The sequence below is a fragment of the Chenopodium album genome, chromosome 15 (assembly GCF_948465745.1).
Source record: "Chenopodium album chromosome 15, dcCheAlbu1.1, whole genome shotgun sequence".
Lineage (NCBI taxonomy): Eukaryota > Viridiplantae > Streptophyta > Magnoliopsida > Caryophyllales > Amaranthaceae > Chenopodium > Chenopodium album.
The window spans coordinates 47797913-47824017 of record NC_137848.1 but is presented as its reverse complement, the minus strand read 5'-3'; the positions used below and the strand labels follow the sequence as shown (position 1 = coordinate 47824017).

Sequence of the window (26105 nt, the reverse complement as noted above, 5' to 3'; positions counted from 1 at the left end):
AATGTACAAATGTGTATTAAGATAAGCTATATTCCTTCCAAAAAATAACCAAGATATTGTTTCCATTCATTAATTAGTTAAAAAGAATAAGTAGTGTGTGACTGTGAGGCTTCACACTGGTATGACGACACACAATGAGTCTGATATTGGCAATGAGTCATAGACTCATAGAGCCAATGAGTCTTACGTGTTGAACAATTCACAATAGTCTAAAATTTGGAGTCTCGGGGTTAGGAAATTACTTATCGTATATTGGATAGCGAGTCGCAATATTGGGGTCTTAATCTTATATATTTGACACTGATTATCTAGGGACTCAAGTCACATTGCTGATCAAAATCGAACAATTCCCCACAATATAGTTCCTTGGATTCAAATGTTAGTCCCTCGGGTTAACAAAAAGTTAGTCCATTACATAAATTATTTTTTGCGTTTGTCAAGGGTATGGAAAGAGTTAACCCAAGCAAACAAAGTGGCCAAAACGACGTCACTTCTTGAGCACTTCTGTAATTGTACAAGCTCATCCATGCTATTCAATATCTTCATCTTTACGAAACCAATTAGATGTGAAACGCATATCATGATTTCAATTAGATTGATTCACATCTAACTTGTTAATAATATACATAAATATTCACTCAATACGTTGGTTATACAAGATAAAACAAAATCAAAATTTGTGCTCAATCACTGTATAATTATGAGGTTAATATGAACAAACTATTGTGGTCTCTACCTATTGCAGGCACGTCAGTGACACTAACCTTGAGTTTGCCTCAACAAGATACAGAAGCCTCCTAGATATTCAAGTTCGCATATAACATCACGAGTTAGCAGCAAAGTGATTAAAAATGGTATCCAAAGTGGATTGACTGATGCTATATTCTGCTATACCAACTTGAGTCCTGAAAGAGTATTTTCCATACAAGTTATAAATAAAAAAGAGGCAGGATGATTAATAAATTTGAGCAATTCTTTACCTGTTCCGTTCGATGTGACCAAAAGCATCTGCCAATGACAGATCCTCGCCAAATGGTAACTGCAAAGAAAAACTTTATCACATACTAACTTGATTTGAAGCAGCTCACCAAGAAACAGATGAACATCAATGACTTTCTACTAGGTATTTAAATGTCAAATTATGGTTCAAATTGGCCAGAAAAGAACTCCATTGAACATAAATGTACATTTGCAAGCTACAATGGCAAATCCATGATGGTTTGAGTACACACGCAGATCCTTTTTGGTTGGGACCAAAGGTTTACCCCTTCCATCCCGTTTGCACCAATTTCCTTAAGCTGCAGATTACTCCCTCTATCCTGTAGTTTGCACCGATTTCCTTATGAGTTTGTCCTTTTTAGTTTGCCCCATAATATTAATAACCATGGGGACAATCACTTTACTCTGACCAAACAAAAGGGGAGGGAGGGATTATTACCTATGATGCAAAGCTGTGCCGGTTTACCCAAATATCAGAAACACTAATTGGGGGGACAGAATTGAATGTCTAATGCAATAATGCTAGAGAATTATAATACGGATACTATGAGGGATGTAATAAGGCAATTGCACAGACTGGATCACAAGTCACTGAAATCATACAATAGATACACAAGTTGGACACAAGGGATGAAAGGCAAAAAGGCTTATTGATCAAAGCAGAAAAAGTCATAGGATCAGTTTTCCTTCACACAGTATTTTGAGATCAGAGTGCAACTGTGGTATAGTGGTATTTCTACTCCAATCAAGATAAGCCAACAAGACCAATCATTATTCCAGACATTTTAAGTGACAACATCCACAAGCTAATCTCAAAATCTTTAACTAAAATATTTGCACGAATTTTTACCACTTTCTTTGCCCTATAATTACAAAAACATTGGATGGCAGGTAGCAAATGAAAAAAACAATAAAAAAAATATCAAGGATAAGAGAAGAAAAACAGCAAAAATTTCCAGTACCTGGTATCTAGCACTCAATCCATTGCACCCCTGAAAAGTAGAACCAGGAAATGATGATAGAATAAAGGACTCTATTACACTGAACTTGTCCTTTGTCAACCACCATTCAGTGAAAACCGGTAACGGGATGCCACCTACAAAAAAGCATAATCAAGTTAAAAAATGCATCACTTCTATTCTTATAGCTAGAAGCACAAAATAGCTTTCTATGAAAGGAAAGCTCAAAATAGTTTCAACAAGCAGTACATGAATATTTCGAAGAATCAGAGCAAGAAAAAATAGCATAATTAGAACAATAGTTACAGCCCTACCACACCGGTAGTAAAATAGCTTGCATGAGTTCAATCTCACTTTGGGAAATAAAAATTTGACATTAAATCTACTCATCTAGTTTACATCGTGTTCTTGCACCAATATATCATGAGAATTTGTCATACAAGACAAAGCGCTCAAGAATTTAACAAATATTGCAAGCATCTTAGGTGGATTAATTCTAGGGAGGTTTTCAGTTTATCATACTACATAACATTGACAATTGCAGTGAAACTAATTCATTTAACAAAATATCATAGGGGACAAGCTACGATTATCGATATGAAGACAATTTCTTTGTTGTGAGATAAAAAATAAATGTCCCATCTGCCATTTGCACGTGCTTCAAGGAAGGTGAATAAGAAAACAAAAAATAATTTGGTTGATTAAAAGTGAATATAAAAAACAAGATAGTGGAGTTTGGTTGATTTAAAATTTAAAATTGAATAAAAGAAGAGGACACTAGAATTTGGTTGTTTAAAAGTGAATTTAAAATTAGCAAAGGTGAATTAAACTTTTATATAGGGACAAATATTTTTGGGGTGAAATGAGACTTTTATTTGAGGACAGAGGGCGTATAAAATTTGCTGCTAGCAAGTTGGGAAATCAAGTAAGCCTGTTAAGTCCAAAATATCTGATCGCAATGCCCCACACAATCCATATAGGGCTGGCGGAATTTTCTAGTTGAGAAACAAATCCAAAATTGGATTACAAATATTCTAAAACCATGGTTTGGGTATTTTGATTTGACCCTAGTTCGAACGTTTGATACGATTTCCTTTCACTGTCAGTGGTGAAGGGATGGAAGACTAGGACAGAAAGTAAGAGCGTCATTTTTGGCACAATGGGCCTCTTGTTGGAGGCCTGCATGACGAAATAATAACTCAGTAGTAAGGGCACGGAGCCCCTCATAATTGCATGGGCAGTCAGGGCTTTCAACCCCTAAATCAAATAGTGAACTGTATATGCTTTCTGCTCTTTGGTAGTTTAAAAATTCACAACTGTAAATAATCAGCTATCTTAATTAAATAATGTACCTAATCCACAATGCAGTGAAATCAAACATTAGAATATGTATATTAGACGATGAACCCATACTCTTCCTCTTGAATGACCATTAAATCAAAAATATAAAAAGGATTATTGATTCTCTTTAGTCCATCAATCATGGGTATCATAACATTGTGCAACCAAGGCACCAAGTTCTCATTACCTTGATTTAAAAGGCAATGAATTTCATTACTAATATCAATTCATAATGCAGACCATCTGCAAATATCAATTAGTTGGCAAAGAAGTTAGCAGGACACATGCACGAAAAACACTGAAAATTTGTCTGAAAAAGAAAATCCACTTCATTTTCTCACTTAATTTCTGCAATTATTGCTAAGCTTCCGGACCAATTGCATACACTGGTTGCCCCTTCATAATCCAGATTATATCTCAATTATAAATAAATTGAAATTAAAATTACAAATCCACATTTTAAACCAAAACATGAAATTAGCAGGTAATCATACTATCCAACATGCACGCTTCAACTATAAATATATGATCCAATCACTTTTAATGAAAAGAAAAACCATAAGAAGCTACATATACAGTAAGAAAAAGCAGAGATGGAGGGAAGAGGCCATACCGTCACGGATCAGTTGATCTGATAACTGTTCACTTAACATCTTATCAGATGCCATACTTGAATTTATTAGAGTACCTACTCGTTCTTCATTGCCAAGACATCGAGCTATCATCACTATCAAGTCTCTTGACAAGCTGATTTCAGCTACCGGTATACTGTCAGCTGTGATATCATCAGCAGTCCCAATGCAAGTCTCCAAGTCTCCTAGTAAGCTTTTAGGATGAGATGGAACTTCAGCAAGCTTCTCTTGAATCATCAACAATAGAGCTTCCAGTTGCTCAGACTTTACTTCCGTTGGTTTTATCTGAAAAATAGAGGTAAAGTTGTAAGATATCCCCAGTTACTCACATGTTCTCTCTTTTCTAATTTCTTGTGCAATATACAATTTTCCTTCCAGAGGGATTAGAGTTGAAAATATGATTAGTACCTCCAGCTCAAGATGATTTCCAAATCGTGTCTTCAAATGCTGTGGACTTCCAATACATCTTAAACGTCCCCCAACCTTAAAATCACAATAATTAATAATATGGTCACTAAAAGCTGCAAATTAAAAGTAAAGCTTAAAAAAGACAATGAATAATATTCTTCATACCATTATTCCCATCCTGGTGCACAGTGCCTGGGCTTCATTCATGCTGTGTGTAGTGAGTATAACTGCTGTTTTCCCTCGTCTTGTAGACAGGTGGGAAATGACATCCCACATGAATCTTTTAGCTATAGGATCCATGCCTACAGGGATAATTAATTACACAGAATAAATTTATCTTTAGTTGAGAATCAACATATTTTGAAAGAGGGGAGCGGCCAGGTGGGGGGGGGGGGGGGTCGGGGTGGGGTGGAGAGAATCAGATCAAGTCTGCACACCATTAGCTAAGAGCAATACCAATTGAGAGTTCATAACATATTATAATTCTCAAAAGATCATTTGATTAAGATTAAGACATGATTGTTTTAAAGAATATCAAAAATAATTATAACTGTCTAAACGAGGGTTGAGGGTTGGTTTCGTTCACCATCCAGTCTAGACATCAGAAAAAAAAAAATAGCAGAAGGCAAAATGAATCTGGCATAAAAATGTTAATTCACTCACTCTCATACCTAGCTCAAAATTTATTATCAGTCATTTACCGAGATCAATAGCAAGATCATGGAAGTCACAAAATGAAAACATTTCCACAGAAGAATTTGGAGAATTATCAGAAACAATGATGCTTTATCAATTTAAATTACCTGTAGATGGCTCATCAAGTATGACTATGGAAGGATCTCCAACCATTGCAATTGCCACAGATAACTTGCGCTTGTTACCCCCGCTAAGGGAAAAAGATGGTTTATTGGCGTGCTTCAACAAGTCAAATTCAACTATCTTCTCCATAACTACCTATAAAATATTTGATTAGCTTAAAGAATCAATTAATAATTAAACAGATCTATAGTGATACAGCCTAAAAATAATACATATAAAACAACTGAAAATAACAATGTAAGCTGGTCATGAATGATGATCAAAAGGACACTTTTTCAGAGCCAAGACAAGAAACACCTAGAGTTAACTTAGACTGAACTGTACTCAATTATCCAAGATACTAAGCTGTTGAGCCATTCCAAAAATGATAAAATTGTGGATCTGAAAATAAAGTAATGTTAACCATCCTGTACACATAATGGAACAATTGAGTTGCTTAGTAAGGGAACAATAGGAAGCAAGAATAAGAATCTTAATGCGTGCAGATGGAATATTTAACATATATACCATAAACAACGGATAGAATTTTCTCCACAGCATTTCATAATTTCATACCTCTTCAATCCGATCGTCTGATACTCTTTTAATCCTTGCATACAGTTCAAGATGTTCCCAAACGGTCAAATGTTCTAACAAAGCATCAAACTGGGGGCAGTAACCTATCTGTAAAACAACAAATTACTATTCAGTATGTAAACATGTGAGTAGGTGATTAATTACGAGAAAGAAAGAAAGACACACATGCTGACGAGCAGCCTTGGGATCCGAGCGTATATCTTTTCCAAATATAAAAGCAGTTCCCTCTGAAGGGAATTCTTCGCCTGCATATGAAGGTTAGAATAGATTATCAGTCAAGTATACTCAAAAATCATAATCTGTTGAAATGAACTTACTTCAAAATGCTCCAAGTATAATTTTAAGTTAAGTACTCAGAGAATATCAACTTCCAAGTAAGGTAATCTGGTCTTATACAGAAGGAAAAAAAAAAAAAAAAAAAAAAAAAAAAAACACCTTCATAAAAGAAATGTAGAAAGCCAGAGAAAATTTCGTAAATGTTAACTACTCCGTATATGGCAAATTTTAACATACACAGTAATCTGTAGCATCTACTGTACTCACAAATATAGAAGAACAATTAGGTACCAATAGAAAACTAAGAAAATATGTTACGTAACACTTTTCAATAGCATCTACAGTAATAACAAATAAAGAGAAGAACAATTAGGAACCAAACAATAGAAAACTAAGTGACTATACGTAACACTTTCCAATATGATTTCACAACTTTAATTTTCCATGGTTATTCACATTACTAAGGTTCCCAAACAAACTATCCCCATGATTTCCCTTAAGAAATTCATCCTCTTACTCCTTAATTTCAATGACTTCAATGTCCCACTCGGATAAAGAAAATTCATTCTCTCCCACACAAACAAAAACGAAATGTTTCTGCTCGCATAACTGACAACAAGTCATCAATTTGGAACATAAAATTGAAACTTAATACCTCACATGATTTGCCTAGTAGTGTTTTACTAATACATCAATCAATACATTACCCATTGCTACCCAGAGTTAGTTTTGTGGGCTTAAAGGGCCAGGAAAGAAATATTGTTGTGACGCAAAGCATAATGCAGCCTAACGCTTTTATGGCAATCCCTGTTGCACTTGAGGTTAAAAAAGAATGCAAATGTTTTCTCAGGAACCACACAACTAGTGATTTGCAATGAATTAAAATAAATATCTAGAATCTTTATGAATAAAGGTAGTGGGGGCATTGTCAATATATCTATTTCAAATTTTTGATACTATACCAGATAACATTGACAATGTGGTTGTCTTTCCCGCTCCATTTGTCCCCAGAAAGCCAAAACATTCTCCTTCATGGACAGCAAAAGTTAATGAATGAACTGCGACTTTTGGGCTTTGAACTTTTCCGCCGGGGTAAACCTAAAAATTTCACTGATCCATGTCAATACTACCACAGCAAGATAAAACAACAAAACTGAAACAGCAAAAGGCATACCTTGCGCAGGTTACGCAAGTATATAATAGCTCTATCAGCAGCACCAGAAACCACCCTATTTCTTTCTGCTTTTACATCAATATCCTCATCAAGGTCAAGAGCCACAGCATCAGAAGATGAACCCAATAGAGGTTCTAATATATTGCTGGTGCTCGGACTGTTTACACAGCACAAACTCTTAATTCTACTCCAGCACAAATTAATTGTAATGGGTGTTATTTTGCGAAGAGGTAGAGCTTCAAGTCCAAGCGTTAGTAGAAAAAAGAAGATGCTCTGCAAATATAAATAAATAAATAAATAAAATAAAATAAAATAAAAAAGCCATTTCAGAGACCTTTGTGATCCTCCTAATAGTACAAGTAAAAGTGTTCAATCTATCAAGTATGCCCAATTGCTTTTAATAATTTTAGAGCAATTACAATGAAAAATGTATATACAATGTTCTAATATCAAAAGATGAAACACGTACATACAATTTGAGTACTATTCTGCTATTATTTTCTTTCAAAAACAAAAGATTGAAATAATACATAAAATTAATAAGATATTTTGACAAAGAAACAGCATAACTTGCAAATAGATTGAATACCATGGGGATGACAGTGTGAGACACCAACACCCAATTAGAAAGGAAAATCAGAGCAATTATTGCTCATGCAAGATATCATGTAAAGTTTCACATAGAGTACAGAGAATAAATGTATTGCTACAGTACATCATTTGGCAAAAAAAAAAAAAAAAAAAAAAAAAAACACTTTACAATAAGAAATCTGCTATCATCGCCCAAAAAACAAAGTTGGTGATAAACCAAAAGGGAACCAAAAGACAATTCTACTCCCAATTCGGGTTCCATTCATAACAACACACTTGAGCTCACTTTGATAGAGACCAAGTTACACTAGGCCATGAAGGTGTGATTGGCTACTGATAAGTCAAGCGGATGTAGGAGACATACAATCCCAATTTATCCACAAACACTCAGCATCAAAGAAAGAATAATTCAGAAGCACTATGAAAATGAAATACACAACAGGTAATCCCTGGAAAATTGCACATATAATACATGTGATGGTGATTTGAAGTTTAGAAGAAAAAAAGGCAGAAGTTGGCAATCACAATATTTATGAGCATTACAACAAACATAAGTGTGATTGTTATTCTTGAATGAAAACATTTCTAAAGAATAATTTGGGATGAGTAAAGAACCTCAAAACCTAAATAGCAAATAGAGGCACCAGTAACATTCCAGTCAAGAACCCCATGACTGGATTTATCTTTCATCCCTTGGCGTAGAAGGGCTAATGATGCAAGTCCATCTGCAAAGCAGAATCCAGGTGCTAGTCTGAAAATGTTCTGCAAAATTAATAACATATGTCAGGACTATTATCAGCACTGTCAGCAAGAAGGGAAAAAAATAACATAGAAAGAAGAATATTAGTCAAATCATCCAGATAATTGATAAACAAATCAATTCTCCCAAAGAGCAAATGTCATATAATAAGCATTACCAACAATATAACATGTCAATTAAAAATCTCAAAACCCTGCACCAGTAAAACTGTTGCAATTAATCTGAGATGAATGAAGCAAGAAGAAAAGCACCTGGCATGGTAAGATAGAGCATCTCCAATGGCAGCTAACTTGCCATGCCATGTTACCTCAACAATTAGCTACTAGCTTGATAATTATATAATCCTAACTTGTCAATCAACTTTTAGTAAGGAATTTGCTTGCCCAAGAAAAAGCTAATTTCCCATTTCAATTCTAATGGACAAGCTAGTAGCTTAGAACTAGGGGTGGCAATTCAAGTCAACAGGTTGGGTTGGGTCAGATTTCAGGTCGCTTTCGAGTTGGGCTAAAAAAATCTACTTCACAGTGATATTTTCAAATCGGGTAAAAAAAATGCACATTACAGAATTAATCATTTATAACGAAAAAAAGCCTGCTACACAATGCACTTGCCACCTCACAGTGAAAGAAGAGATGAGGAGACTGAAGACTAATTTACAGATATACAACGGTTAGATTCATGTCTTCTGTAACAGACTTAATAGGATTTACAAAAGAAGTGGCAGAAGAATTGGCAAGAAAAACATAAGAATTAAGTAAATCATAGAGAGACCAATCCTGATATTGTGAATTTCTTATTTCTTTTAAAAAGGTTCCAAAACAAGTTGTGTACTTCCAAATTAGAGCATGAACAAGACTGTAAGTGATAAAGCCAGGGGAGGTATATCAGAATGAATTACTAAATTTCTGGTGAATAATATTAATTTTTTTGTGCCACGGCCATATAATTGCGTTCCCATAGAACTAAGGAAAAAACAAAAGCATACAATTGTTATCAAAGTATAAAAGCTGAAACAGAAAAAAGCAACAATAGAGCCCAAACCTTAAGATGAGAATTTGCTGTAGCAGTTGTTTCCATAACCCCCATTACAAAGGAGATGACCATAAGAATAAGTCCGGTAAAAAAGTGGACCAGTAGAACAACATTCTGTGAGAAAAAAAATAACATTATGCTAAGCAGGGAACTAAATCTGTTTAGTATAAAGCTATACAAATCATGCAAAACAGCACAGAAGAGAACAAACCTGTGCCACACTATGGTCAGAGAAAAAAAAAGTCAAGCAATATGTTGAAGATGCAACTGCTAGACCGTACTCCAAAAAGATAACAACTGTTGGGAAAAAACCGCCTGTTCCCACAAACTGATCCAATCCTGTAGATCAACATGACAAACGAAATTTTTAGGCACAACACTGAAAATAAAGAGTTAAACAAGAAGTACCAACATGAAAGAAAAGAGAAAGTTGGCCAAAAGAGCACATTTTCCCGTCAAGATTCTCAGGTCAGAAATATCAGTTTCCTCTTATTTGCACTTTCAAGACAAGGACCAGTATGTATGCTGCCATAGGCAGAGACCACGAAGAGGAGAATAACAGCATAAAAGATTAAATTTTGGTAGATTTGAAGACAAAGACTCACTTTGTATAGCCTATAATAACAAATTCTACACTATAGTTGACATGTAAAAATGAAGAATAAAAATCGGATATGATACAGCACCAGCATGTGACTCAAAGTTCCATAGAAGACATGAACCAAAATTTGGGAAACTAAAGGAATGATGCATACCAAAGATGTAGAAAAGAACAACTGCAAAAGACGTCGGTAAAAGGAAGCTGACAAAGTCCCATAAATAGGTGGAAGCCCAATACGATAGTACAGATACCTGAGGCAAAATGAATAGCTACATGACTTTCACCAAAAGAAAAATAATAATCACCCATTACAATAGCATAATATCCAAATTCCAAGAGGAATATAAAGGGCCAAATGAATCATACCCCACTCAGTAACTGCTGATGCTTAGCTTTTACTTCACGTTCCTGCGATCACACATTTCGACTTCTTTAGACCATTGTTAACAATCCTCAAACAATACCAACAGGTAAAATAAAAACCTTTACCATAGAAACAAAAGAAAGTAAAGGCAACAAATCAAGCAAGTCACAGCATAATATAGTTAATTTTACTCTTTCTAAAAGGAGCTACATTCTGTATATTTAAGCTTAATGATTTTTCTATGCACACGTTTTTTACAGATATGGACAGAATAATGATAAAAAAATATTACTACACTAATCTTAACATTTACTATTTGCATAAATTTATAGAAGCTTAGTGAGCGAGTGGGTGGGTGTAAGAAAATGATGGTTAACGAGAGAAAATGTACAAGAGTGGGTGGGTGTAAGAAAAAGGTGAATTAAGTAAGAGAGTGAGTATAAATGTGAATATTGTGGGGTAAGAGGGGTAATGTAGTAAAAGGAGTTTGCCAAAGTGAAAGTTTCGAGTGTTGACATATTTTAGAAACGAACCAAAATGGAAAATGTTAAGCTCATTCAGAAACAGATTTAGCAGTAGGAGAGTAGATAATGATGCTTAGGAAAAAAATTCTTTGGTATATGGAGAAAAATTCCCATGCACTTGACGAAGACTTTGGCAAAACTCATTATAAAATATGCATAGGAACTAAGTGACTTGGTCAGCTGGTCCACCAACTTCACCATATTACTCATTAAGAGAGTACATTTCATACATGCCTTCTCTATAACAATACTTGTAGGGTTGTAGAGGAAAAAGGATGAAGGGACTTGGTCAAAGTGCTAAGTTACAATTGCAACAACTCAATAGCTCCCTTGGCAAATATATCATGACAACAGACATTTAAATGGTCCTTCAATGTACCACTTTGTCTGAAGAGGAGCTCCATATCACTCGAGTAAAAAACCAAATATGTAAACGTTGATTTCACACTTCTCCTAGACTATCATCTATAGTGGCATCAGTTTGACAAATGCATCCAACTGACGTCTAATTTTGGTTACTTTAAACATGAAACAGGCTATCACAGAAGTATTTCAGTGGCAGATTTAATAGAAACTTACATAACACAACATTAGAGCCATATAACTGCAGATATGGTACTCTTATGCCTTTCCAGAAAAAGATAATAAATCTCTAACAGATACTAGAAATCTGCCACATCTAATGCAAGGAGCCAAGGACTAATTACACGGCAGCAATAATGGATTCGCTGCACACTAATTTAAATGTCCATAGCACCATCAAGTACAGTAACCAACAAACAGCTCTATTGCCTCTATAAGCTGTTTTCATTATTATCAATACAGTAAACCAAAATATAAGCATTTTCTATACAAAAATAAAAGCCTGTAATATAACCATTATCTATATAAAAATAAAACCCTGTGATACACAGCTAATACACGTACCTTTACTATAGGAACAGCAAATGAAGCAGGAATAAAAGAGAAAGCTATGGTGACAATAATTGCAGCTGAGAATGCATCCAAGTCCTGCAAATCAAGAATGTAACATGAGCTGCATGCCATGTAATCACAGTCGCATCTAAGGACACTTAGAGAATGTAACATGAGTTGCATGCTATGTGTCACACAACAGTTAATAAATAGAGTCATAACAAAAATAATTTGTTTGAAACTCGATCATCGAGTTTTGGTAAATCATTTGCAAAAATTATTGTTAATTGCAAAAGCAACTTTAAAAAAATAAATAAATAAAATAAAATAAAATAAAATAAAATAAAATAAAATAAAATAAATGCTAGCTAGTTCATTAATTTAGTGACAAAGAGTCGCATATGGGGAAATCTCACTGGAACAATTATTTTGTGCACTTGTTCAATACCAAACTGAACTAGCTTAGTGAGATGATTTTTCCACACTTGTTTAATAACAAAGAGTCCATAACTCCATAAGTACATATGAGGAAGTATATTTGTTAATTGCAAAGCACCTTGTCTCATACAAAAAATTTAATATGTCAATCATTCAGATAGGCTGGTGGTGGCTAGCTCGAGATTTCTGATAAGAACCTCTGTAGCCAGCTCTTCAAACTAGTCAGGCAAGCAAAGGTTGGCTAAACATGTTCATACTTTGAAGAAACATAACAACCCCTAAGCTACCTCTTAAAAACAATTATCATAGACGAAGTCATGCATATGAAAACTTGAACATTTGTGGTTATTGAGCCAATCAAACTTGTCACTAATCACTGGTAAATAAGTGAGCACAAAATATCATTGCAGTAGGATATAGGGTCATACATGGTGCTGCAGGTGTTGGCTTTTTGTCATTGGTAGAGGATGATTACGTGTTTGGATTGTCATGTTTCTATCAGAAACAGCAAACCTGAGGATTGCTGAATTCATCAAATTAATATAAGTTGGAGCAGCATGCTGGCAAGTACTGTTGTGTAGCACTGTATAACTTAGACTTCCATCATCATTTGGCTTATCCATTACAACAGCTCCATATCTGCATGGTGTAATACAGCCAATAATAAATCCAAACAAATCATTAAGCAAATCATTATACACAAATTAAAGAAATATATGAACCCATTTAGAATGTCTCGTTAAAGAACCAAAACTTTGACCATGAATATTCACCAAAATGCAAGAAAATAAAACAAGCTCATGTGGGGTCTTGTTAGAATCGTTCGATATGTAGTTTCAAAATATCAACTTTTAAAATATTAACAATACATAATTAAAGATATTGATGACAAATAAAAAATGTGCATTGAAGGTGGAAAAGCAAATGGATACTCATTACACTATTTACATAATGCCATCAATAGGACAAGAATTTAGCAATCAACATTAGTGCTAGGAGTATGTTTTAAATTAATGCTTTTTAAAAGTAACAATGGAACATAAAGGACACAAAGGTGGCAGGGTCACCCATATAGAAAAGTGAATGTACAAGGGACAGGAACGTTAACGCCTCACATTCATCAACAGAGGTGGAACTAAGCAGCGCAGTGGTATTCCTAAGTTGTCTTCTATTAATAGAGATAATAGGTAAGATAACCTAAATTAACGGAAATGCATACATGTAAACCATAAAAGGAAATTGACTGCAAGTGTAGAACCGCCAATCTGCTAAAGCAAGAACAGAATTATAGAAACAAAAAGTATGATGTCATAGGAGTGGAGCTCATACCTTGACTGATAGGATTCATTTAAGCTAGACATCAAAAATTCACTCATAGAAAGTAAGCGTGGTCCCAAACTTGGCCCAGCAGCCTCGATGGCATCTGATAGTGCCTTTTCTGGATCAGGAAATCTGTATGTAATTGGTTTGAACTCCTGAATCCAGCCACCATCTATCCGTGATGCAATCTGAAATAGAATTCTTTTTCTGATTACGTTGTTTGATGCATTCTATTACAAATAATTTCACCAATAAACTTTGATTTGCTTTTATGCATCATATTATTCTTCACAAAATAAACAAAAGAAATTGTAAAAATCAAAAAGAGAATCCTAATCAACAAACCTCTTCTGAGATAGGATAGGCTAGATCAAATGGAATTGGAGCACCACCACCACCACTCAACAGAGGATTAAAGTTAGAAGTTGTAAAAGTTACAGAATTTTGGTCAGGATGAGGCTTCAGTTTAAGAAAAAGAAGTCCAAAAAATAGGAAGACTGCTGGAATTAGAAGCTGAAAAACAATTGTTTTCTGATCTCTCCTAGCAGATACTGCTCTCTTTTTAAGTAATGCCTTTGAGTGTTGCCAAAAGTCTGACCTCGAAATTACAGAAGTACAACAAAATTGCATTAATAGAAAATTAATGAAACACCAGATTGCAGCAAAGAACACTCTCACGGTCCTCCCTACGATAAGAGACATGACCATCATAAAGTCCATGTAACTTCCACAAATCTTAGCAAAGAAGCTTTTTTTAGGCGTTTGATATTCTGAGGCTGAAGTAACCAGAGAATCCTGGGGAGTTGATTTCTGCTCTACAGACTCCAATTCTTCAAGGTCAGACCCAGCCACTCTCAAAAATACCTCTTCCAATGTTGTCACAGATATGCCATAACTTTCAATACCAACACATTCATCCTCAGATGCACCAGCTTCAAAGTTTGATGTTGACCTTTTCATACAACTTTCAAGCTCCTTGAACATTTCTTCAAAACAAGATGATGATGTCAAAGGGAGCTTAAATGAAATCTCTGTACCCACCTAAGACATCAAATAAATACCAATATCAGCATGCAATGAAGTACTTAAACCTTAAAAACTAAGTCATATAATCCAAAATTTCACTTAGTATGGACAGCCTATCAACAAATATGAATATTACATCCGTAGTTCAGGATGGAATGAAAAATAACAAAATAGAAACATCATTATGTCCAAGATCTTCACAAATTTCAAGAACAAGGATTCAACTATTAAAGTCTGTTTTCCCTTATGTGGTGTTCAGGTGCAAAGCAACAAAAGGCTATTCTCCCACATTTTACAAAAATAATCACATACCTCACTCACTACAGTGGCTGCAGGTATATGACGATAAACAATATCTGCAGCAAAAGTGGCACCGGGCGCAGTCTGTAAAAAAACAAGAAGCAATTAGACTAGTTATGTCATGTAATTTTTTGTAAACCTAAGCAATACAATTATCCATATGTGCAAAAAGCTAGTAACAGAAGATGCGATGAGACTAGTGAAATCATGTAATTTTTTCTTAAAATAAGCAACACGATTATCCATATGTGCACAAAGCTGAGACTAACCTTCACTAAAGTAAGGGTATAACCAACCCCATATTGATGCTTCAAGAAAAGGGAACTGCAACAATAATAGATCCAATTTCAGAATAAATAGGGAGCTGGGATTCACTATCTAATCCAATAATTTGAAACACACACACACACACACACACACACACACACACACAGCAACACACTATGTGAATGTAAATAACTCCGTAATTTAGGTGAAAAAATTTCAGCCCTCTCCCTCTTCACATGAGAAGAGCATCACTATTAAGTAATAACCAACACCATGAACCCTACGGAACAAGGAAAATAAAAATATAATGCAAATTACTCATTTTTTATAGTTCTACTTTTTATTCACGGTGATGACTCGAGATAAGAAGGAACCTTCCACAACATTTCAAAGAGCCATTTGCCATGATAGCTATACGATCTCCTAATGCTTCAGCCTCATCCATTGAATGTGTCGTCAATAATACTATTCTTCCTTTCTTAATCTTCTTTATTAGCTGCCATGTCAAGCGCATTGAATAAGGATCCATCCCACTAGTGGGTTCATCCAGAATAATAACCTGCAAAACACATGAGCAAGCTTGTAGAGAGATTCGCAAAAAAGATAAATATAAAAAGGAAATCACCCTAACAAAGGGATACCAAACCTTACTGTCTCCTATAAGAGCAATTCCCAGAGAAAGTTTCCGTTTCATACCACCAGATAAACAGCTTACTAGGGTGTTAGCTTTGTCAGAGAGACCAACCTGTCAAAAAAAGATAAACAAGGCGAAAAGCTAACTACCAAAACTGTAAGGAAAAGAATCAAGATAATTTTTTTTTTCAAAAGGATATTACATTTCAAGAAAAACCACCCTGATATTGTGCAAATTTCATGGAAAAGCTTCAGTCTAAGTTTTCTAATAGAAAGTACCATCAAAGTCTAAGGAAGGGTTATTTTGCACAAAAAAAAAAAAAAAAAAAAAAAAAAAAAAAAAAAAAAACAAAACAAAACAAACTATCTTTAACTAAGGATTGTAATGTGATGGGAGAAGGCTGAAAGGCAAATATCAACATATTTTTACTCATAGAATGACTGCACAAACAAGGAGGGCCATAAAGAAAGAAAAGGCATGATCCAAGAGAAATAATTACAAGAGAGCCTCTCTAGATAGACAGGAGAGGACAAGGAATACTCAAAAATTCAAAAGGAAGTGCATGAAGCCAACTATACAGAAACCTCTAAAAAGGGTCTAAAACACATGAAAAAAAAAATCAATTCTAAAATCGATAATTATTTAACTTCCAGCCCCCTAATTGCCACTAAGTATAAGAAACACAATAGATTATTCTATCCATAAAAATGTAACAGACGCAAAAATATACTAACATGTGAAAGAGTCAGTGCACAGCTCTGACATTAGCTCAGACAAATTCCTTCAATTTGAAAGTTCAATGATTAAATCACTACATGAAGTGTCTTCATGACATCAAGTTATAGCCTATTGAAACCACTATACCAATATATGATAAATCATCCTGCTAGCCAGCTCTCTACTGGCTCTTTTGTATAGACTATAGAGTTATTTCAGATAACTGAAACAACTAAAGATACCGCAGAAATGGGGACAGTGAGTCCTCATCAATGAGATAGAAAACATGAGCAGATGGAACCAAATAAATAAATAAATAAAGAAGAAATTAGCAGCAAGCATAATTCAGGAGCCCAGAACACCATCAGTACATAATACCTCATCAATCATATCTGTCACAACCCTTTCTAGAACATCTCCCTTCACACCTTTCAGCACGCCAAACAATTCCAAATGCTCTTTCACCTACAAAGATTTGAGTCATGTCAAAGCATACCAGCAGAAGTGTTCAAGCCAAAATCACAGAGCAAACTAATAGAGACATTGACATCAGAAAATCAGCCCTACAACTCCTTAGCAATGACTCAATACAGAACCAGTCACCACCAGCACAAATGCCACTTAGCATAGGTGTGAGTGTTCCCTCTTCAAAAGGTCAAAAATAGTTCTCATTAGCCTACAAACATTTTGAAGCTATCAATAGATTTGAGATGAATCATTTCAAATCTCCAAATAACCAGAACAATGACAGTCTTATCGCCTCTGAAAGGCCGAATAAACCTCCAATGTGCAGTTGTCGGATCTGAGGAGGTCTAGCTGTACACCATATTTTATCATACTAGACTATCACAGTTTTCAAGGAATATACTATCCAAATTGCTTGAAATGCTTACACTGAGTTCAGGAAAAAGAATATCACTTTGAGGGCATACTCCCAAGTCCTTTTGTATGTCATTCTGCATCAGACAAGAAAGTATTACATATTAGACTGGATTCAACACTTATAAAGTTAGAAACAACCACGTAGGCAAGTAAGACAACCAGTAAAAGAAACACTAAATGTAGATTGGATAAGCTCATTCACTCTCTCTATATACACGGCCCACGGGTAGGTCGCAGCGGCACACTGTGAGATTTCCAAATCTCACATAGTACAATTTTGGTACCAATATCACATATTTTGGTACCCAAAAAAATTGGTACAAAACCCACATGATATGGTACAAAAAAAAATTGATTTTGGTACAAAAATGTGATTGCTTGGTATTTTGGTACCAAAATATGCAATTTTCGTACCAAAATTATATGGAAATCTCACACAATGAGCAGCTAGGAGTTCCCTCTATATACACTAATATGAGGACGATGAAATAAACCATACAGAGCAAATCTGAATCTCTTTCATCAAAACATAAACATTTTACAAGCACAATGTCTTTACTAGGGACATTGGTAATTTTGTTAGGTACACTATTATTAATTGACCCAATAGCGAGGCCTTAAACCAAATCACTTGGCGTTAAAATATGACATCTAATCATGAAACAACTTTTACTATCCTCTAGTAACAAAAGGTGGAAAGTCTTTACAAGAATAGCCAAATCTATGAATCCACAAGTCTATTGCTCATATTTTCAGAAGATTTCAAAATGTGATCTCGTTGCTACAGTATAAAGACAGAAAACAGTACGGATAAATTAAAATCATCCAATCTGGAAAGCGAACTATTATACGAAACATAGATGATAGATGTACATACACATACGTAAAGCACAAAATCAACAAACATCATCATCCACATGAAATCCTAATTGAAGATATATAACAAAATAAATGTGGAAAGCACATATAATTAAATTATACAAAATCTTCTGAGGAAACACATACCATATCTGTCAAAATATTTTTTCCAAAAACCAAAGCATCCCCGGAAGTTGGAGGAATAAGTCCAACAAGCATAGATATGGTTGTGCTCTTACCAGCCCCATTGTGTCCTACATATAATAAAGTAGAAATTTAGCTACAAACAAACATATTATACAGAGAGAAATCATGCATAGTCTTCCTAGATGACATAAAATAAAGTGGTCTACTTCATATTCGTATTAAACATTGCTTTGAATATTAACAAAGCAATGTGTTTTCAGAGTACTCAATTTGGGATAAGAGAACTAGGAAGCCATTAATTTTCTTAAATTATTTTTTGAAAATATTTGTTAGCTTCGTACATCACTAAAGTTAGCAATAATACACAGATGACACATCTCTTAGTAGTTCGGCAGTTTAAAACCCTCCCATCCATCCTACAAGAATGCTGACCTCTTCAATTCTAAAGCTGGCTGTAATGAATAATTTGATAAATAAATTGCAATGTATCTGGAAACTTAAGCTTTTAATCACAAATCTCCCAGTAACATATATTCAATAGACATTTTCAAATATTTGATTGTTAAAAAAATAGAGTTAAGGGCTGCCTGCATGCATACCTAGAAGAGCAAGAATCTGATTTTCATACAAAGTCAGCTGCAATGAGTTCACAGCACAACAATTCCCTTTTTTGGAAGCATATACTTTATTAAGATTTCTTATTTGGAGGCACCTGCACATCAGCATGCTAAATTTAAAAAAGTAAAGGGGAAGGATAGAATTTTAGTCACATATATTTGTGGATGACCCAACCTACCGGCCTTCAACTTCTTGCTGTTTCATTTCCAAGCTAGTACCCTCGACTTTCAATCCAGATTCAAAAGAATAAGGCTTAATTTTATCTTCATTTCTCCTGAGGCATTTAGGCAGTATAAGCTTCCATGAAAATTTGGCATGATCCTCTTTTGGTAATACCTGAATACACAATAAAAACTCTGTAAATTATTAGCCATACATAAACCATTTAGTCAAAAAGAATTACTAGATATTTCAACAAATACTTTTGATCAACACCTTTAGAAAAAGACTTACTGATACCTAAATGATAGTTTTTCTTTTCTTAACAAAGGTTAAAGTGAGAAAAAGGGAGGAGAGAAACTAGGAAAAAAAAAAAACATTTTCCTGCATCAAGCTTGCATGTCTGTTCCAATGAAATTTCTACTTAAACCAGAGGAGAAAGACTCATGACAATATCGGCAAACATGATAACACATTAAGTGCAATAGTTATCTAGTGGTTTAGATCTGCAAATAATCATCACTTCATCAGTACTCCCTTCTCTTAAAAAACAACACTTCATTTTTTTTTTTTTTTTATTGCACCATTTTCCTTTTTGAAAAGTTGCATATTAATTGCACCATTTCCTTATGTGGTATACTTTTTTTTCACTTTTTCGATGTGTTCACACATGAAATTCCCTACCTACCCTTGTTCACATGTTATAACAACTTTTAATACCCTACCTTTTCTATCTCTCATTTGTTTTTTTTCTCATGGGCACTTTTGACATACTCCGTATTTTACACCTTTTCTCATATCTTGTGCCCAACCCAAATGGTGCAATTATAAAAAACAGAGGAAGTATTTCATATTTCACACCGTACTTTTGTGATCTAAGTGTCAAACCATATAAGCTTTTGACCATAATTTAGTTCCCTCATGCCACTCAGTTATAAAATGATATCAAATGCAAGAAACATTATTACATTAAAACAAGCTTAACATTTCACCAAAAAAAAAAAAATATTAATACAAGCTTAACATGATATCTTTACATTATAACACAATTTATTTGACCACCAAAGTGGCACAATATCTTGAAATGAAGGCAGATTAATATTATCCATTTAAGACGCACAAAACTGAAAAGTCTCGTTGTGCAAGCAACATTTTTTATTTTCAAGAAAAGGAATAAAAAAATTGTAAGGCTGGTATTTCAAATAAGTACTTCCGAGTTAAGAAGCATTTAGCAATTAAAAGTTAGCAAAGGAACAAGAAGCACAAATTGTCAACCACGTTTATTCCTTCATCCTTGATAAGGGAATCCAAGGAGGTTTTGATGATCATACCTTATCCAAGTAAATACCAATCACACCGTATAGCAGTGCATCAAATACCATCATGCTCAGACAGACCAGAAAATTAACCCCAAATGATTCCTACATGAACCATTAACATAGACACTTTAATACTTGTAGGAAGCCATACTGAGAAATGCATCTTATAAATAACGTAAGCATACACGCCATATATTGCTCCAACGCAATCCAACATGTGCTCTCTCATAATCTGCAAAGTTTATGGATCCCAATGCAAAGGCTGTAGGAGACAGCAACGATGCAGCAGCCTTCAATACCCTGGAATAAAGAAAATTAGAGAAACGATACAGGCACACAAATCTAACAAACTATCACCATCATGAAAGACTCAAATACTGACATTGGTACACCTGGATCATTGACAGTATAATAAGGAAAGAAGGCTCCTAAAAATGCAAGTGTCCCAACTGCCACAGCTGTTTTAGCTCTTGTAAAAAATGTAGAAATTAAGAAAGAAAGTGTTATAGCGCTAAGGCCAAAGAAAAAGAAGTATACAAACACCAACGACTTATCACTGTACTCAAACAGGGAGCACATAGTGAAAGTGGTAATGATCCCGGAAGATACTGCAAACTGCATATTGGGAGAGAAGCCAAATTAAAATTTCATCAAAATCCAAAAATGGAAGACAGGCAAAATAAGCAACCACTACAAGCTACATAATCCATGAATCAATTACAGCCAGAGGAGGACCAAAGCCCACCAAGATAAAGTATATTGGAAAACAATTCGAGTTAAAAGTTATATACTTCCATTGTTCTTTAATAATTGCAAAATTTGGTGACTATGTTTTTTCTTTAAGTATATATATCACAAAAATGGTCGAAGGAGAGTGCATGAATGGTGTAAAAGTCTGGAGTTTGTATTTTAAAAATAAATAAAAAAAAAATAAACAGGATGAAGTATGAAATAGATATGCCAAAAAACACCCAAGTGAATGGGCCCAAAAAAACGCTAAGCACAATTTGCCCCAAATATACACTTGATCCCCCAAGATACCATCAATTCTGTACAACCTCATTAGACAAGTGATCCCCAAAATCCCATTTTCTCAAACCAAATCACTCAGAAAATTGTAAGCTGAATAGAGGGCATAAGACCCTAAGCTTGCCCAGCTCCTAGCTAAATCTGTCAAATTTGTCAATCGTAGGTTTCAAGTTTGGATTATTTAAAATTGGGTCATTTTCAAATACAAGTTGTGAATAGTGAATGCTAGCAATGACAAAAAAAAAAAATAATTAAAAAAGAAAAAAAAAGTTGCAAGTTTAGGGCACTTAAACAATTTCAAATGTTGGCAAATGTTTGGGTATATTTCAATGTGAATTTATTTTAAAATTTTCATAACCTAATATAAATGTATTATCAATATTATACTACCTCCATTAACTTTTAGTTGCAACTTTGGGGTATTATTTGTGAGATATAAAATATTCCAAAGTTACAACTAAAAGTTAACGAAGGTAGTACATCTTTTTTTAAATGATTTTGTAATTACCAACCATTAAAGTTGTCTAAATACAAAAAAACCATAATGACGTCAATTCAAAAACTAACCTAATTATTCACCATAACTGAATTAAGGCTCAAAATAACAATATTTTTAAGCAAGCAAAGAACAAGCAGGTCACATCCGACAAAATAAAACTTGTTGTGGTTGAACTTCAGAAGGTGTAGTGCATTAAGTACCTGTAGAGCGTAAGTTATAAACCATGAGATTTGAAAAATGTCACTTTTAAGACCCATCATGTATAGCCCATCCTTGATTTTTTGCTCCTAGAATAACAAAAATGATATATGCTCAGGCCAGAACTAAAAAGTTTAAGATATACATAATAGTTATTTGCTTGTTTCAAGTATCACCCATTCATTATCCAACCTTTTCAAAAACAGAATAACTTATCAGACGAGATATGGGGTAAAGAAAACCCAGCAGGTACCTGTGCATCACAATACAAAGACGTGAACAACTAAAGGCTTATATTCTGCAAATGTAAGCTTATAACAAGAAAACAAATGTTACATACAATACTCCCATAACTTTCTTAATAATAAATTGGAACTCATCATCAGTGTAATCACGAGTTGGAAAAGGAACCAGCCGTATGTTTGAAGGAATGAACTGCATTGAAGGAAACTTCAGCGAGGATTGTATGTCAAAGGAATTGAACACAGGAGCTTCAGAGCCATCAGAAATGTTGCTAATATCAGATTCCTGAGCAGCAAATATTATGAAGGAATCGAGAACTTGTTGAAGCTGCACCAAGAATTAAATTAAAATGAATAAAAATCAAACCCTGCAGTGATAATAATTAACATACGATTACTGCACACAGTGGCGACGATGAAGAGTCCAAGAAGGCAACTTGTAGTAAATGCTAGATAGCAACATAACACGGCTGGAGGCCTAACTTACACCGTTGGCAATCACTTAGTTATTTGGCTATTTGAATTGTAATAAACTTCAATATTAAATAGAAGCTTGGTCCTACGTTTATACATAAAAGTAACTTGGGGCGATTGAGTTTACAGGTATAGATGATAGTAATATGCAAGATTTAATCAAAACAGTTATAAAAGTATACAGTAATCAAGAGTCAGATAACCTACTAACCAGGCCCAAGAAATGCAAAAAATGTCATAACTTTCAACATAGTTGTGTATGCAAAGCACATTCTGACATACGAACATGCTAATCGCCATTTCTGTTGTTATAGGTCAACAATTACTCTTCATATAATAGGAAAAGTTTCAGAATATAGAGTATGAGCTGCACACATGAAATCTCTACAATCACACATATTTCAGAAATTTCATACAAATCAACAAAAGAATTTTAAAGTCGTATATCCTAGATCTACAAAGTAAGTCAAATTTTGTTGATGACTATAAAATTACAGGTATTTGGTTTGTTATAGAATGTAGAAAAGCCATTTAGTTTGTCATTGAAACTAACATAAGAAATTTCTTGATTTCACATAAATAAAGCCAAACTTCAATGTTGACCTAAGATAAAGCACTCCTCTACCATGCTGCAGAAACAATACAAGACTCAGGCTCCAAAAACTCATCAAAGATGGTTAGTAGTACTTGTGGTTGTATAATGATGTCTTTAATTGAGGGAGATGGGATAGCTAACGAGATGTGGTGTGCTCTGTGTTCATTTTGCCCACCACATAATAAATTAAAAGTATATAGTTTCTCACAGAATTGTCGAAGCTCGTGTGGCTTAGTATATTTAGAGCATAGACTTGGGAATAGTGGCGGACCTTTGTTTGGGCTGGCAAGGGCCCGACCCCCCTAAGTATTTTGGAGTTGTTCCTTATAAGTAATTTGATGTCTATTTATTGCATATAAAATGTTGTGGTTAAGCATTGTTATTTTTGAGCAAAAGTTTAGGGGGTCAAACCTTGGCCCCCCTAACTTTTTGGCCCCAGATCCACCACTGCTTGGGAAGATAGAGATCTAAAGTCACAACATAGCTATCATCCTTTTATGATAATGAGAAGACACTACCAATTAATGAATCAAGTGCCAACTCAAGTCACTATGTTGTAACTAAAAACAAGGGGTTCCATGTGGCAAGGAGCTGTAGAAAGACATTGCTTTTAACAAAAAAAAAAAAAAGTAAACACCTACACTAACACTTAAAGTTTCTAAACAATGTTTTACATTATAGGATCTCCTAGTCTCTCTGATGAATACGAGACCTATGAGACAAATGCAACTAAGATTTCAGTTTCACCAGATCAACTGTTTAACAATAGGCTAAAAAGAAATTTCATGGTGCAGTAGAACTCTATATCACTAATTGATACACATTATCAATTCCAATAACATAAAGACTAACAGTCTAATAGTGAACTAATGTCTTTATGAAACACTAATACATGGCCCCCACATGTCCATTAACTAACACATATCACCAAGGTCCTAAACGAAAGAAAAAGTTATAAATTCAGGTACATTATTCTATAAGCATATAGTATGCATAATTGTAAAATATGTTTTTTTTTTCCTTCTATAATCCTATTTACCATACTTGATACCAACACAGGACTGCACATGTAATTCCTACAATGCAGCTCTTTCCCAGAGAACTAATTACAATTGCATAACTGATTATAAAAAGGCAGGCAGATAGGTAAAAAATGTGCAAAAATGGTTGTATAGGTATGGGAAGAGATCATACAGTCAAGAAACCACTAAATCCATACTGCAAAATTGGAACAGTGTTCACACCCAGTTCCAAGTCATTAAGATAAGGACCATCAACATCCATGATGGATTTGACATCAGGAAACCCGGAGAAAGCCCATGTGTGGTTAAGGCGAATACTGTAGTCATATAACTTAGGACCTTGACTGTGAAATACCACTGCCCCTCTGATTTTAGGATATGGACAATTCCTGAAAGAAAAAAAAAAAGACAAAAAAAAAAAACCATGAGTCTACACTGAAAAACAAGCTGAATAAACAGAATTTATATGGCATGGTTTGGCACACACACATGCACGCACACACTTCAAATCCTACAATAGTTGAATCTCCTGTACTGAGACATTCTATCAGGAATCTTGCAAAATTTAATCAGCCCACCATTCTAAAAGGGTAAAACAAAAACTTCAAGGAATGTTTAGTTAAACACACATATAATGTACTCACTTCTCTTGATGGCAGGTACCATACAAATCTGAGCGAATGTAGGTTTCAAATTCCAATTCGTCCGTGTAGACTCTAGCAACTACCTGTGAACAAGTTAAATCAATATAAATAAAAGCTCATAAAGATTCAGGAAGTATCTTAAGCTCATATAAATCTGGTAAATGAAAACTTGTAGAAGAGGTTTTCAAAGAAGGTTTTAGAAAAACAAGATGGCCGAGATACAAACCAAGAAATTTCTTGTGTGATTGGATATTTAGTGTTCTTAGCTGACTTAATCTTGTTTGCTGGTTTGGCTTGGCTCCTTGGTTTGGGATGAAAAAAAAATTCAGAAGGAACATATGTCTTGTACTCCCTTCATTTGGAAATAATGGTTACGGTTTGCTTTTCATCACAACCAAGGCAATCATTGGAAAGTAAGAGAAAAGAAAAAAGTGAAGAGATAAATTATAAGATTATGTATAGTTAAGGAATGTCGTAAAAAAAGTATACTTAGATAAAGTAAGTGGAGTAAATGTTTGGAAAGAAGGAATAAATAATGTATGTCCTATGTTCCAAAATAGAAATAGTAAAAGTGTAATCATAATTTTGGAATGGCTGAGTGTGACCATTAGTTCAAAGCGGAGAAGTATGACAACCATTATTGCTCAGGATTCATAGAAGTGATAGAATAGCACCAACTAAAGCTAGTGTATAGAGTTGCACCAACTTTAATGTTGGTTGTATAGGGAAGGATCAACTTTAATTAG

At 34.4% G+C, this 26105-nt stretch overlaps 1 protein-coding gene across 2 annotated transcripts in view; it reads right to left on the bottom strand.

Annotated features, from left to right (window-relative positions):
- Positions 1–578: 578 nt before the first annotated feature.
- The window catches only part of LOC145583242 (ABC transporter A family member 1-like), a 31821-nt gene continuing 6294 nt past the window's right edge, over positions 579–26105 (bottom strand). The window contains exons 4-40 of one of the 2 annotated variants that reach the window (XM_081640433.1): positions 25360–25442; positions 24888–25104; positions 22723–22952; positions 22575–22635; positions 22385–22471; positions 21039–21271; positions 20842–20956; positions 20669–20758; positions 19357–19514; positions 19160–19272; positions 18561–18667; positions 17567–17629; positions 17052–17138; positions 15969–16067; positions 15697–15881; positions 15325–15379; positions 15068–15139; positions 14075–14770; positions 13739–13917; positions 12838–13048; positions 11984–12067; positions 10535–10576; positions 10323–10419; positions 9779–9906; positions 9577–9681; positions 8391–8537; positions 7185–7457; positions 6973–7108; positions 5900–5979; positions 5714–5821; positions 5143–5293; positions 4505–4641; positions 4340–4414; positions 3913–4216; positions 1962–2095; positions 981–1039; positions 579–905 (exon numbers count right to left, since the gene is read on the bottom strand). In XM_081640433.1, coding sequence (XP_081496559.1) covers positions 824–905; positions 981–1039; positions 1962–2095; positions 3913–4216; positions 4340–4414; positions 4505–4641; positions 5143–5293; positions 5714–5821; positions 5900–5979; positions 6973–7108; positions 7185–7457; positions 8391–8537; positions 9577–9681; positions 9779–9906; positions 10323–10419; positions 10535–10576; positions 11984–12067; positions 12838–13048; positions 13739–13917; positions 14075–14770; positions 15068–15139; positions 15325–15379; positions 15697–15881; positions 15969–16067; positions 17052–17138; positions 17567–17629; positions 18561–18667; positions 19160–19272; positions 19357–19514; positions 20669–20758; positions 20842–20956; positions 21039–21271; positions 22385–22471; positions 22575–22635; positions 22723–22952; positions 24888–25104; positions 25360–25442 — 5283 coding nt within the window. In that variant the 3' untranslated portion in view covers positions 579–823. The remainder of the gene's footprint in view (positions 906–980; positions 1040–1961; positions 2096–3912; positions 4217–4339; positions 4415–4504; positions 4642–5142; positions 5294–5713; positions 5822–5899; positions 5980–6972; positions 7109–7184; positions 7458–8390; positions 8538–9576; positions 9682–9778; positions 9907–10322; positions 10420–10534; positions 10577–11983; positions 12068–12837; positions 13049–13738; positions 13918–14074; positions 14771–15067; positions 15140–15324; positions 15380–15696; positions 15882–15968; positions 16068–17051; positions 17139–17566; positions 17630–18560; positions 18668–19159; positions 19273–19356; positions 19515–20668; positions 20759–20841; positions 20957–21038; positions 21272–22384; positions 22472–22574; positions 22636–22722; positions 22953–24887; positions 25105–25359; positions 25443–26105) is intronic. The other variant, XM_081640434.1, reaches the window with a different exon arrangement.